This window comes from Ambystoma mexicanum, chromosome 3p (genome assembly GCF_040938575.1).
Source record: "Ambystoma mexicanum isolate Mex_15411 chromosome 3p, UKY_AmexF1_1, whole genome shotgun sequence".
Taxonomy (NCBI): Eukaryota; Metazoa; Chordata; class Amphibia; order Caudata; family Ambystomatidae; genus Ambystoma; species Ambystoma mexicanum.
Genome location: NC_090925.1, coordinates 993,865,572 through 993,881,072, shown reverse-complemented (window position 1 = coordinate 993,881,072; position 15,501 = coordinate 993,865,572). Strand labels below are relative to the sequence as shown.

At 49.9% G+C, this 15,501-nt stretch overlaps 1 protein-coding gene across 2 annotated transcripts in view; it reads left to right on the top strand.

Moving 5' to 3' along the window:
* TP53INP2 (tumor protein p53 inducible nuclear protein 2) overlaps positions 1–15,501 on the top strand; it is a 104,300-nt gene that overhangs the window by 74,801 nt on the left and 13,998 nt on the right. The window contains exon 3 of one of the 2 annotated variants that reach the window (XM_069652287.1): positions 6,588–6,741. In XM_069652287.1, the coding sequence (XP_069508388.1) occupies positions 6,588–6,741 (154 nt within the window). Of the gene's footprint in view, positions 1–6,377; positions 6,742–15,501 lie in introns of both variants that reach the window. The other variant, XM_069652286.1, reaches the window with a different exon arrangement.

Here is a 15,501-nt window from a genome sequence, read left to right as displayed (position 1 = left end):
GATTCATCCTTCCGAGGTCGATGGAACCAGAGTAATGGCCACTGCCTAAAACCCTGAGCAATCTACAAAGAGAATATTACTAGAACAGAACCTTGGGTCGCATATAAAAGCACAGGAGTATGAATATATCGGTGGTATTACTGCCAAAGGGTAGTTCTACAACTATTAATAGTCTGAAACCACAGGTAGGCTACTAGAAATCCCGTTTAGCTCTGTACCGCCAATATTATACCAATGGTGTTGCTCTAAAAGTGTGGTATACAATCGCCAGTAAAGTATATGCATACTATCGGTATGCAGCTTTCTGTGCTAGTGCAGCCAGGAATGAGTAAAATGGGTATAGGTGTGCAGCAAGGCAAGTAGGACACTTTAGGGGAGTATTTGACTATAGGTAATATACAAGCAGGGGTGGAATATAAAAAGAATGAGGAGTGCATCCCTCAGTGGCATCGAACAGTAGATGGGGTGATACAGCTGTAGACGGTAGACCACGGCCATTGCACATGGTATGCAACCCTGAAAGAGATGCAAAACAAGCCTTCTAGGCCGAGTGGTTTTGTGATGCTTGTCAAGTTCGTACCCATGTTTCTGTGTTACACAGCTTGGCTATTGGTCCCGAGTAATGCTTTTAGCAGTACTTGGTGGCCTGGCAACCTATCTCTACGATCTTGGTGACAGGGCACAAGTCAAAAAGAAAAGTGGGAAGTCATTAACATACGTAATGGCGAGTGACCAGGGATGGACTGGGAATAAGAGGCCCTGGAAATAATTTTTAAGGGGGCCCATATTGCACATTTCATGAAGCGCAACCCTTCTCCTATGGGAATATTTGCTAATAAAATAGGTTACCACACAAAAGAGGCCCAGGGTGTAGAGGCCTGCCGGGAAACCTTTGCTAATCAAAGAAATTGCACAGTACACATGAAGAACAATCATGATCATGTACCAGCCAGCTGGCCAACCCTGCTGCAGTCTCTACCTCTCCTGTCCCCTCCCAGGCCCTCTGCACTGCACTGGCCTCGCACTTCATCTCAAAACTCAGGACATCCTGTCCTCGCTCTCCTCCTCTCTCCTCCCTCCCTCTCTTCCCGGCTCTTCCTCTTGCTCTCTTGCAGCCGCCCCTCCACCCTCCTTCTCTGCTTTTCCACCTTTTTCTGCTGATGAGGTTTCCAGACAAGTCCGATCTATGAAAGCCTCGTCTAAACAGGTTCACCCCTGTTCCTCCAAAACCATCAAGGACCACATCGACTCCCTGGCTCCTGCCCTGGCTGACTTTTGCAACCACTCATTCGCCTCTGGAGTCTTCCCATCCCCCCTCAAGCACTCCTTGTGCACCCCCTCCTCAAGAAACCCTCTGCCGACCCCTCCTGCCCGGCCAATTATCGCCCAATCTCCATTACTCCCTTCCTGGGTAAGCTCCTGGAGAAACTGGCCATCTCCCAGCTTAACCTCCATGCTGAATCTGTTGGTAATCTTCATGACCATCAATCCGGCTTCAGAGCGGCCAGAAGCACGGAAACTGCTCTCCTGAACATCCGTGAGGACCTGCTCCTGAACCTCGATTCCAACACTCCCTGTGTTCTCATTCTGCTCGATCTCTCCTCTGCCTTTGACACTGTCAACCATGCCATCCTGCTCAACTGTCTCCGTGATAACCTGGGTATCACTGGTCAGGCCCTGGCCTGGCTGACTTCTTTCCTCTCCGGTCGACCCTCCCAGGTCCAAATGGGCTCCTTCCTCTCTGACATCTTTTTCTCCACCTGTGGTGTGTCCCCCAGGGATCCAACCTCTCTCCCTGGCTTTTTCAAACCAGTATCTGGCACTCCTTGCTCACCGCATCGCCGCTCTCTGCCCCTACTTCCAGTGCTATGCAGACGATACCCAGCTCATTTTCAGGCTACCCTCGGCCTCCTCCTCTCCTTCCCTCATCTCCGACTGTCTGTCTGCTATCCAGGAATGGTGTGCCGCCAATGACCCTCTGCCTCAACGCCAGTAAGACTGAGATTCTACTCATCGGCACACCCACTCCCTCCTTCCCTGCAGCTCTCTGGCCGGCCTCCCTTGGCCCCCTTCCTGCCCCTACCTGCAAGGCTAAAAACCTCGGGGTCATCTTCGACTCCACACTCTCCTTCTCTCCTCATATATCTGACGTCTCTAAGAAGTCACACTACCAGCTGCACCTCCTCCGAGGTATTCTTCCCTTCCTCTCCTTCCCCCAGAAGCTCACTGTCTCCCGAGCCCTGGTTCTCTCGAGGCTGGACTACTGTAACAGCCTCTATCTTAATCTGCCTGCCTCCACTCTCCGCCCTCTGCAACTTATCCAGAACAGAACTGCGAGACTTGTCCTTGGCCTCAAGCCCAGGGACTGTATCTCTCCAGGACTGAAATCTCTTCACTGGCTCCCAGTGGCTGCGAGGATTAAGTTCAAAACCCTCTGCATTGTCCACAAGGCCTTCTGGGGCCTGGGACCTAAATACCTTCAACTCTCTCTTCCTAAATATCTTCCTTCACGAGCCCTTCGCTCATCCGTCTCCAACTCCCTCATGGTCAGCCGCTTCTCGAAGCAACGAGCTGGGGGTAGATCTCTCTCCGCAGCAGGGGCCTCCCTCTGGAACAGCCTTCCTGCCTCCCTGAAACTTGAGGAGAACCATCTCCGGTTCCGGAAGCACCTCAAAACCTTCCTCTTCGCTTCTGCCTTCTCTCTCCCTCTCCCCTGCTAATCCTGCTTAACTCCCCACTGAATTCAGCACTAAACCTGCATCTGGGCCACTCTCAGCAACCTCGGTCCAGGGCCCAGCCACTCTCCACTTGCACTGCCTCCCTGGCTCCCCCTGCACTGTGGGACTGTCACTGTATCCCTACAGCCCCCTTCCCAGCACTTGCTCTGCACTTACCTCGCACTTGCCACCAGCTGGCCCTTTTTATTTATTATTTATTATTTTTGACGCTACTTACCTTGTACTGCACTTCCCCCCCACCTCCTCCCCCTGCACTTCCTCCTTTTCCCCTTACCTCTGCACTTGCGCGATCTGAATGACACCTGGCCTAGTAGGATCGTTTGTCTGTCTTCCCCTTGTTTCCCTCCCTCCCTGCCTCGTCGCGCCTTGAAACACTTGTGTATAGGCGCGTTACAAATACCATATCATATATCATATCATATCATACCAGAAATGTGGGCCTCGGGAGGATGCCAAATGTTCGTTCACTCTTGTCTCTGGGTTTTTATTAAGGGATTCGTTACAGAAAGGGGCCATGTGAAACTGTGGTGGATATTCCCAAAACAAGTGTCATGATGCCACTCCTTCATTCTCCATGGACCTGGGCGAACTTCTCCAATGGTCTCCTGCTCACGTCTCAATGGGTCAGCCCTTCTCAGTCTTTGGAGGGTCACCGGCTGTTGTACCGTTGGTTAGTCCGGTTTCTCCTGAGCCTTATTCTTTGTGGTTCTTCCTCATTGACGGCTTCCCGGCGACCCAAACCCCTCGATGGGGTCTCTAAACTAGGTAGGTAAGTTAGCATTGGCAGAAGTTGCACCGGTTTGAAGGGAGGGGTGGGAAGGTAAAGTCCTGCTGTAGTAGCTCGGTACATTCCTGGGAGTTCCCAGCAACCTGATTTACTGGCAAATAGGTACACTGTGCCCCTCTAGAACCTCCTTCCACTATCTGGCCATCTGGCCTTGCTGAAGGCCAACCTGGCCTGCTGGAACCTTGCTATTGGTCATTACTCTCTTCTCCGGCTGGTTTTCTTTGCCACCTATCTGGTTAGTGACTCCTTCTCCAGTTCTTAATCGCTTCCCCAGGGTGTGTCAGGATAGTCAGTGTCTTTCCTCCTGAACGCATCTCTTATTTTCTGGTAGTGACTCCTCCTAGTCACTAGCAATCGGTTCTCTATCATTTATACCCAAACTCCCTAGGTGGTGTAGGAGACCGCTCGTGGTGACCTGCTGTCTTTCGGGTTACCACCACCTCCAAATTCCACGGGTGCCTGGGATCCGTCCACCTTCTACGCCCAGCCCTGGGTGACTTTCTTGGCCACCTTACCATTGCAGGGACTTAATATTGCTGCCACCACAAGCTTAATACGGTTACCTTCAACTGCCCCCTTTCTCTCTCTTTTCGTTGATTTCTCTTTCCCGTTTTTAGTTACCACCTCTTGTTGCATGACGCGACTTGCTATCACTGCCCCCTCAGTAGTACCTGTGTCTCCAGTTATTACTACTTCTTCCCCCTCTGTCCTTTCTATCCCAACCATCTCCCCTGTTCCTGTATCATCTTCTCCTATTGGCCCTCCCAGCTGCCCCTTTTCCCTTTCTGCTTTCACCTTCTATATTTCGCACCCTCCCCTACTCCTGACTGCACAGGCTGTTTTCCCTGCTTTCACCTCCTCCTCTTATTGCCTCCTGATTCTATCTCTTAAAACCAAAGCCTCCTTAATCTTTACCTTCATCTGTTCCCTTCTTGGTTACCTCTTCTTTAGACCTGTGACTCCCACTTCTTCTGGATTTCACACTCTCCTCCCTGCTACTACCACCCCCTGCTGTTATTACCACCACCACCACCTCCTTCCTTCTTGTTGTTACCCCTGCCTTTCCCTTGCCACCACTCCTCCACCCTCCCTGCTCTCTCCATCTCCAGCCTTCACCAAAAGTGAGCCTCCTGCTCCTGCAACTCAACTCTGCAGACGGGGCCGCCTGCCTTTTGTACAGCGGTGTCTCCTCACTTAGGGTGTGCACCTAGGTGCTATGAATGGGACAGGCCTGAGATTGGCTGCTTCTAGTTATTACATGTTTGGTTCCAAACAGTCACAAAGTTCGAGTCCGCCAGTTTGGATTTGGTTTGCCAACATGTCGTAGGATGTTCGGGTGAGCTCCCAGAAGATTGCGAAGACCGTTAGACTTGCAAACTCTCGTAAGTCAAGGAAGGTAGAAATGGAATCTGCGACATCCAGCGCAATGGTTCTGCGTGCCTCCATGGTTCGGCTGTGTCATCGAGGGGCACCCACAGGAAACGTGTGGCTATTTCGTGGCTCACAGAGTGGCTTTGGCAATCTGCAGTTTGCTTGTAGGTGCCTCTGCAAGGAAAATTAGTCTCTCGTCAAGTCTGTATATTTACTGAAATATTGGGGACTGGGTGCTTCTGGGCACACCCTGGGGGCCGGCACCACTCATTCTTTGCTGGGAAGGGTCGGGGCCAGTTGGATGGAACAAGTAACCCTTGGCCCCTTGCCTGCTGAGGTGGGGAGGTGCCGTGCTATGTTCTCACCAAGGATTTTTTCACTATATTGGGGGAGGGGGTTTGAACTGCGATTGTGTAAGTGTCTCCTTTGCCAAGAAACAGCCACTGAAGGTAGGAGAGCAGGGAATTCTCCCCATACTTCCCTTACGCTCATCCTTCACTAAATCAGTGTGGCATATAGCGCCCTAAGTCACGTCCTCAGAACCAGGTAGGGGACTTTGCCACCAACCTCCCTTCTTTGGTTATTTTTCGGGTGTAAATAACCAAAGTATAAAAGGCATGCATTTTTTAACCCTAAAACGGTATGGAAAAAATCCCTGCGGAGCAATGTGCCAATATGAGACATTACAGGTTCGAACAAGAGGCCAGATGTCGTCCACCCCCGACCTGTTCCCTGCTAAGAGGTTTGTTTTGTATTAGTGGTTTGGTATCATGCAACAGCGCAAGGAGACACTTTAGGGTTCCAGCAGTAGCAACGTGTGGGGTAGGACAAAGGAAAAAGGCCGTGGGAGGTACCGGTCCCAAGTAAACCAGACGTTGCCCTCCTAGATCGCCGGGGCAGGCAGCCGATCCTGGTTCGAGTGACAGTATCCCCTCTAGCTTCGATTGAGTTGGTACTATGATATATTTATAGGCGTTCTTAGTACTGGGGTGTCCTATTTCTCTGGGAATTGTGGTATGCGGCAGTTCAATGTAACCTTTTTGTGGGATGTGTGGTATTCAAATATTAGCAAACGTTGCTCAGGGTTGCTGTGGTATTCCCATGGCTTAGCGACGATTGCTGTGGGTTTCGGTGGTACTTGGGTGTTCCAGTTTGCTTTGCTGGCCTTTATTTAAATGTGCCTTGCTGAAATTGTGCATGCTGTTTTTTTTTTTAAATTCTTCAGTGAGGTAAAAATAGTCTTATTGGGGTGTCAGTTTACTAATAATGCCCCTTTTCCACTCCCTCCCTCTTTCCTATTTTCTATGCCCCTTCTTTTCTGATCCTCTCTCCCTCGCCCCCACATTGTTTATTGTATGCGTGTGTGCTTTTGGGTAATTTCTCTTCATCACTCCCTGCATGGCTTCATCCTGTTTTTTTGTTGGGGGCGGGGGGGGGGTGTTTCTCACATCTTGTGGACGTTGGCTTTACCCACCCATCAGTTAGTTACGCTTCAACCCTAATCGAAGAACAGAGGTTAATGGGGAGTGGGCCCGAATGTACTTCCCTTCCTCCCCAGGGGTCACCCCAACCTACTGCTTCTTTGCCCCACTCGCCTTGTGACTGTGGTACTAGATCCATGCCCTCTCAGCATGACCCCAGCTCGATGGACGAAAGTTGGTTTGTTACCCCTCCCCCCTGTTTTACTGCAGAGGGCCCCGGTCCAGTGAGCGTGGAGAGCAGCCCCTTGGAGGATCTCCTGATCGAGCACCCCAGCATGTCCGTCTACGTCACCAGCAACAGCATTGTGGTGGAGAGCGTGTCAGCGAGAGAGTCTGAAAGTTTATCAAGCCGCAGCAGTGAGCGGTAAGTGCATCATTTTTATTTTATATTTCATTATTTATTATGCGCATGGACGTCAAAGCTCAATACCATAGCACCAAACATACAGGGGAAAGGGAAGAAGCAAAACCAAAATTGACAAGCAAATTGTGAGAATCAGAGCAGAGGATATAAATCAATCCCTCATCAGGGAAATGACCAGCACACTGTCAGCAGTGGCCACCATTTCCAACACTTAGGGCCTCATTATAAGTCAGGCGGTAAAGGTGCCGGCGCCGTCAACCCCTGTACCGCCTGATTACGTCTGGTAATGACGGCTTTATGGTTTAACAAGTACCTTCTCGACATCTTTTCATTGCACGATAGAGGCATTAGCCTTGCTAACAGATTCTTGAATAGTCGATAGATAAATCAACCGAAAGGGAAAACGTCAATGTTTTACCTTCCTAAACCATAGAACTTCTGAAATATGTACTCCAGCTGGGGATTTCTAGCCAGAAATGTGTTTCTCCAAAGCAACTGCTGGTGTGCATAACATTGGCTCAACCAAAACGTGACATAAATAGAGTTCCCAGTTTCCCTTTTTTTAAACTGATTTTTACACATAACTACATACAGAAATCACTGTTTTCTTTCAGGATTTGTTTGTGAAAAAAGTGGAAACCCATGTGTCTTGATTAGCTCTTCATGCTGTCAATTATGCCTTGCAGGGTAAAGGCTGTGCAAAGTAACGGAATGGAGAGGCTAAAACATAGTTATTTCACTTAGAAATAGTTTAAGGGGCTGCAGAGGGGCTTATCATGCCAGCATAAGGAGCAGCTGCTTGTTTTTAAGGCGAAAATGGATCTTGGCTTGATGTTCGAGAATGCAGCTCAATGGGCTTCCCATTACACGCATCAAAGCACTGCATTTTTCATTTGAATACCTGCGGAAAATCACTGGTTGTAAATTATTTTTTTTTCAACAGAGAAACTGTAAATGTAGAAAATACAGATGAAGTGACTAAAACATATATGGATAAATGAAGACAGAAATGTTGAAAAAATAAATACCATAAAACTGGGAGCCTTAGGCATAAATATGTGTTTTGACATAAAAAACCCATTATGGTCCAACACAAAATGACTGAAGGTGCATTGTGGCATTACAGCCCAGAAGAGGAGGTGGGCTGGAGCCAGTGGTCGAAATGGAAAAAATGTGGTGGGGGATCCCACAAGTGCCAGGGTGGGGGAGGAGTTGGGGGGGGGGGGGGGGGGCAGAAGGGGCGTGGTCTAGAGGGGGCGGGGTTGGTAGTGGCCATCCGGTCAGATAAATACTTCAAAAAAGAAAGGAAAAAAGCGCTCACAAAGGCAACATTGCCTTTTACCGGGGGCGTGGCCAGCTGGCGACCGATGAAGACGTGAGCCCGTAGAGCTCCCGAAGCCGCCAGCTACATCCTGAAATATCCTGCGAATTTGGGCAAATATAGCCCTAAAAAGGTTCCTCAAGGGTGGCGGAAACCCAGTAGGAACAATATCTGCAACAGGTGCTAATTCCGAAGCGTCAATCCCAAGATATCGACAGTTGGAGAGAGAAGCAGTCGGCGCCAAAACGAAACCAAAATGGCCGACGGCGGCACAATCTAGACCCACGGGCGCTGCCTCTCGCGGATGCCGAAGTTAAATCGTGTGAAACTGGGAGAGACCTAACCCGCAGATCCGACGGAAGTGGCGCCAACCTCCGCCGGGAAAAGTCAGCCGCTCCGACTCTGACTATCGTTGCTGACCGAAAAGAGCAAGCACCTCCCCGCTCCCCGTGGCCCTCGTTGGGCTAGCCATCCTCCGGGACGACATCCCGGCTTCACCGAGGCCTACAACACCAGCGTACCTTGGGAGCCCAACGCAACAGGCCAAGGCCGCGCGGGCGCTCTGATCCCTCGTAGAGCGCCTGCCGCCAGCAGCAGCGACCACTGCGGGGACGAAAGGAACCTGGAGAGCGGCACGCGGCAGAACCGGTAAGGAGAAGGGGGAGGAGGGGAGGCGATCTCCTGTGACACCGAAGCATAGCAGACGGCATCCCGGACTGACCGTCCGCCCGCCTCCACCCCCCGACCTACTGCTAAGAATAGCCGGGGGGAATCCACGCGCAGTACCCCCCCACACACCAGAAATGGGCAAAGAAAGGCTTAGAAGAACTGGAAACCAGAACACAATGGAGCAATACACAACGGCTACCCCGACACCGCCTATGGCTCAGAATAGAACTGTCGAATCACCAGAGCCCGAGGACGACATATCCCTTAGAGACGTGATGAATGCTATCTCCAATTCTCGATCCGCCATGGAAGTCAAAATGGATAGCATCTGTACAGAGGTCTCCCTGCTGCGCCATGATCTGCAGAAACTATCATCCTGTACAGGGGAGGCAGAAACGCGCATATCAGTGGCGGAGGACACTATAAGAAGCATGGGCCACCAAATGAATGCCGCACTAGACCGCATTAAAATACTGGAGGAGAGGGTGGAAGAAGGAGAAGGCCAACCGAGAAGGAATAATATCCGAATCCTCGGCCTGCCTGAGAAAGAAGGACCCAGCATGGAGCTGTTCCTCGAACAATGGTTCGCCGATCTATTCGCTCCCAAATCCCTCTCAAACTTCTTCTCAATCGAACGGGCACACCGGATACCAACTGGCAGACCAACTCCCGGAGCACCACCACGAGCTGTGATAGCCAAGATCCTAAACTACAGGGATCGAGATGCGATACTCCACATGGCAAGGACGAAAGGGGCCATGACATATAACGGCTCCAGGATAGCCTTCTTCCCTGACTTTACCAAAGAAGTACAAAGAGCAAGGCAATCCTTTGACACTCTCAAAAAGCGACTACAAGGGCTGAATGTGAAATACGGTTTGCTATTCCCAGCTCAGCTGAAAATATACCATAAGGGCACTACAGTGCACTTCACAGACCCAAAAGAGGCATGGAGCTGGGCGGAACGCAACCTAGAAGGTGAATGGGGCCCATGGAGACGGCAGGAAAACCGGAGAAATAGACCCCGACCAAACAGGCCACCAAATGAGCCGCCACAGCAACAAATGGAAGAAATACCACAGAATGCCGATGATTAAATACATCCGACAGGCAATTGCATGTAACGCTCTCCGCAAGTGAACAAACGGAGGCACAAGCTGGAACATATACTACACAGAACGGCTGGCGGCTACGATAAGCCACACCACGCAAGCCACCCCCCCCCCCCCGACTGCAACCGGCACAGAACGAAACTTGCAATCACCCGCCGTGGCACCTCCAACCCACGGCGGAAAAAACAAAACCCAGACTCTTCACTACGGCGCCTCCAACACCACAGTGACAAGAGACACCCCAAGTTCAACGGTTTGATTAAGTTTGGTTGTGTGGGCGACAGATGCTTCAGTTGGGGAAGGAGTATGGGGAGGGGGGAGAGTTGGGACTTGTTCGCATTATTTGCTGGCAACAAGGAAAGCACGGCTTAGACAAGCACTTTGAGATGGGAAGACAACAGGGCAGTCCAAACAACCATAGCGCAGGATTCCTCTCGTCTAAACTGCTACCACTGACACAGACATTCAAACAAGATAAGGAATGAGTGCGAATGGGCCAAATACCAAAAAACTTACTAGACATGGAATGTCAATGGCCTGGGAAACAGTATCAAGAGAAGACTGGTAACACAATACTTGAATCGTCACAACCCAGACATAGTACTGCTTACCGAGACACCTCTAGCTGGCACACGATGCCAATTTTTCAAGCGAACCAAATACCGTACAGCAATACTTGCAGGTTTTTCAATGGGCTCGAGAGGTGTGCTAATACTAATAAACAAGAGAATCCGTATTGTGATATCCAGCATAACCCAAGATACCGGAGGGAGATTTGTCCTCATAAAAGGAACGCTATGGAATCAAACCATTGCCATACTGGCGGTCTATGCTCCCCCGGCACTTACAACTACTTTACTTGACGACATCACACCGATCATAGCCAGCAATACTGCAGATATACTAGTAATAGGTGGAGATTTCAATGACGTAATGGACGTCAATTTAGACCGCACACATATAAGAGGGAGAAATCCAGCAGTACCAACTAAAATAGCCACCTTCGCTACAGCAATGGGTCTGAAGGATGCATGGAGAGGTTTGCATCCGATGGAGAGACAATACTCTTTCCATTCGGGCGCACACGCGTCGTTGTCTAGACTGGACTACTTCTTCCTCCCTGGCGAAGACATACACAAGGTAACGGAGGCAACACTACAGCCCAGAGGGATCTCAGACCACTCTCCGCTGATGATCCTACTCGAAACAGAAAGACCCATGCCCCCACTGACATGGCGCCTGAATTCATATTATCTAGGATTCCCAGAGTTAGTAGAAAAGATTCAGGACGCCACTGCCTCATATTTCGAACTAAATCAGGACTCGAGAGACGACCAAGGAACCATATGGGAGGCGTATAAGGCAACTCTGAGAGGTGAAATACTGAGTTGGACTGCTGTTCACAAAAAAGCGCACAGGAAGGAGGTTGAAGACGCTGAAACAGAGGTCAGACATGCCGAAATGCAATATATAAATACAGGCGCACCAGATGACAACAGAACCCTGCAAGCGGCACAAAAGAAGCTGCATAATATCACACTCACCTGTGCGAAACAAGCACACAGAGCTATGCGCACTAGACTATACGAGACTGGAGACAAAGCCGGCAAGATGCTGGCGTGGTTGGAGAAAAGAGAGGAGAGGCAACGTCAGATAAGATGTATAACCACCAGGAATGCAGAACGGACCTGGACTGATTCAGCCATTGCTGAAACCTTCGCAGAGTACTATGAGACGCTACACGCTTCCCCGACGACTGCAGTGGATCCCAGCATCCTAGATACACTTACCATTCCACACCTAAGTAATACGCAAAGAATGAGCCTAGAAACAGAAATCAGAGGAAGAACTATCAACAGCCCTATCCCAACTCCAAAATGGGAAAACCCCAGGGCCTAACGGCTTCCCAGTAGAGGCTTGGAAAAAGATCGGCAACGAACAAATAGTACCACATATGCATAAAATGTTCCTGTATGCCAAAGAAAGAGGAATCCTGCCCCCGGACCTGAGAAAGGCCACTATAGTGGTGATACATAAGGAAGGCAAACCAGCAGACATATGCAGCTCCTACAGGCCGATTTCACTTATAAACATAGAAGCCAAAATACTAGCCAAGATACTGGCTAACAGGCTCCAGACAGTAATAAACACTCTTATCCACCCAGACCAATGTGGCTTCATGCCGCAGAGATCCACACGAATGAACATCCATAGGCTGCACGCCGCCATTGAAAAGTCCCCAACAATACGGGAGTCACTAGCACTCCTCACGATTGACTACGAAAAAGCCTTCGATTCAGTCCACTGGGAGGCCTTGTGGAGCATCATGGGTAGGATGGGGTTGGGTGAGCAATTCATAGGCTGGGTCAAGCTGCTCTACAATACACCGACAGCTGAGATAAGGGTGAATGGATGGACCTCACGTAGCATTAATTTGGGTAAAGGAACCAGGCAGGGCTGCCCCCTCTCAGCGGTGCTATTCGCACTGGCAATTGAGCCCCTGGCAATAATGCTGAGAGAATCACAGCTGTGAAAGGGGTTCCAATGGGCCCAGGATTGGGAGGATAGAGTCTCCCTCTATGCCGATGATCTACTGATCTATATGAGCGATCCATCAGTGTCATACCCCATTGTCACCCAAATACTAAATAGATATGGAGCATTTAGTGGTCTACGGGTAAACTATAGCAAATCCATTCTATTTCCGATCCAAGGAACTGACGCGACAGCTCTACGCAACTGCCCATACAGAATAGAAACCGAGCAGTTCAAATATCTTGGGGTACAGGTTACGACGGACCTCACGCAATATGTATCCCAAAATCTACACCCAATCAGAGATAGATTCGCAAACGATGTGAAACATTGGATGACCCCCCCCCTCTCACCCTATTAGGAAGGGTGGCAATGTTTAAAATGCTTGCTTTACCACGATTCGTATACATCCTCCAGAACGCTCCACTGTACGTACCCAAAATAGAATTCCACAAAATAGACGAGATTCTCAGAAAGCTCCTCTGGGGGGGAGGGCACCCCCGGATTGCACTAAAAACCCTTCAACGCTCCGTATGGGAAGGAGGTATAGGTCTTCCCCACCTACAAACATACTATTGGGCAGCCCAGATGCCGATAATAAATGACATCCTTCATAACAACCCTGAATTACCACACATTAAAGCGGATAGCCGGATGAGCATGGGGCTCACCCCACTAGAGACCCTCTACGCATGATCCCCAACACAATTAAAGCACACAGAACGCAAATATGGCTAGACGCACACAAGCACCTAGGATGGGATGGGAAGCTAACACTGGCACAGCCCCTATGGCGTAATAGGCGATTACCGGAGCTTGGTAAACTTCCGAAATGGGCAACCTGGGAAGTAGCTGGGATAACAAGGCTAGCAGACATAATACAAAACGGAGTGATAACGCCATTCCAGACCCTGAGTGACAAATTCAACCTATCCCCCACAGAACACTTTCATTACAGACAGATGCGACATGCACTTACCACATGTGCGATAGACCCACCGAATATTCCAGATTGCACGCCAATTGAGAGGAACATTGTGGTAGAACGTATCGATAGTAAAATAACCTCCATAATGTACAATGCAATAGCCTCTTTCGCCACAACGGAACTTACAGACCTGAAAACAAAATGGGAAAGAGATGTGGGGCCAATACAACCGGAAGAATGGACCAAAGCACTCATGTACCCAAGGGAAGTCGCCATGTCGGCTAGAATCAGATTGATCCAACTTAAAATCCTACATAGGGTATACTACCCAAGAGAAGCCTTACATCAATGGGGGAGAGCAACTGACCCCAACTGTCTGAGATGCCAACAGGCGAGAGGGACCTTTTTTCACATCTTGTGGGAGTGCCCACGAATCCAAATCTTTTGGCAGAAATGTTGTGACAGATTATCAGCGGTCATGGGCCAACGAATACCTATGGACCCCAAACTGCTGTTACTTGGGGTGGATGAAGACTTAGATACATCCCGATATGAGAGACTCATGCTGGCAACAACCACAGGACTCGCAAAGAGGAATCTGGCCCAACTATGGGGCTCATCCTTATCCCCACAATACGACCAATGGATAACGGACGTAGATATCTGTGTGCAAATGGAAATGAGAATATACACTACCAGAGGATGCCAAGGGAAGGCACGCAAGATCTGGCAAAAATGGGAAGACACATAGTATGTTGTGAGCTCATGAATAGACTTGATAGACGTTTGGAGTCCCTCAGAGACCCATCTGCACCATGTATAATTTGGAAGCCCTGTAATTTATTATATGAAGGACTTGATATTTTGAAACCTGAAATGTGTATGAAGAGCCGTGCTTAGAGAATGCTTGTATGCCCGATCGATGCGATCATATTATTTGTTGTTAATTGGTATGTTTATAAAATCAATAAAATATGTTATCAAAAAAAACATTGCCTTTTACCGCCGGCCAGGACTTTAAGTGGGACGGGGCCTGCCGGGGCTCAGCCCCAGTAGGCTCCGGAATTTTGATTTGAGGCGGGGCCCTGTGGGGCCCACTAATCTCCCCTGCCAGCCCCGGCCACTACACGAAAAGGATTTTTTTCTGAAGCCTGAAGCTCTCCCTCGTGTGCGAAAGCTTCAGGCTCCAGAAAAAAATGCCTTTCAGCCATAATGGTGGCGTCGCACCTGCGAGGCATCCCTTTAATCAAGTGATGCACGTGGGCCGGCGCCACCATTATGGAGAAAACGTGAGGCCACTGGAAGCAGAGGCCTTGCTTTCTAAATACTGAAGCTCCTGCGGATTCGCGAGATTTTCAGTCTTAAGGAACAGGGCCTCTGCTTCCAGGGGCCTCACCTTTTCAGCCTTAATGGTGACGCTCCCCCTACTCAGCTGGCAAGGGGCAGCGCCACCATTAAGGCTGAATAGGCGAGGCCCTGTCCCCTGCCAGGCAAGTCTATAGAAAATAAATGCCGAGATCAACACCCTCTCCCTAGGGGGAGAGGGTGTTGATCACTACAAAAGGCTGCCTGGCAAGGGTGCCAGTGGCCCATTGAGCCGGGGCTCCTCGGGGGAGCGTGGCCTAACGGGCCAACAGGACCCCTGCAGTTAGGCCAGGCCCTCTTGATGAGCCCTGGCTCATTTGTTGTGCCAAAAAAAGAAAACGAAAACAAAAAAACGACCGCGAGGGAAGCATTGCCTTTTATGCTGCTCTGGCACTGGTGTGTAAAGCACAATGCTCGCTACATGTACAACTGACTCCTTTCAGTTGTACATGTAGTGAGCATTGTGAATTACACATCCGTGCCAAAGCCGCGGTAAACGGCAATGCTGCCGTCGCGGACGATTTTTTTTTTTTTTCTTTTTTCCAGCGTGGTTCATGGGCTTGGGCGGCTGACTCTGGCCGGATCCCGAGATCCGGCTACACATCTGGTGCCGGATCCTGGATCCGCCGAGAGCCGGCCCAATGACCAGCACTGGCTGGAGCAGGTGTTATCGGCGGCGCACACACGAGTTGTGAGTCAGTGGGAAAGGGTAAGGGTTCTGGTCAGAGGTGTGGCGGTAAAAGACACCCCACTGGTGGGGGGCTCAGACTAAATGCATTATAATGTGGCAAAAATCACAAAATAGGTTAAAAATAAGTTAGGTCCTCAGT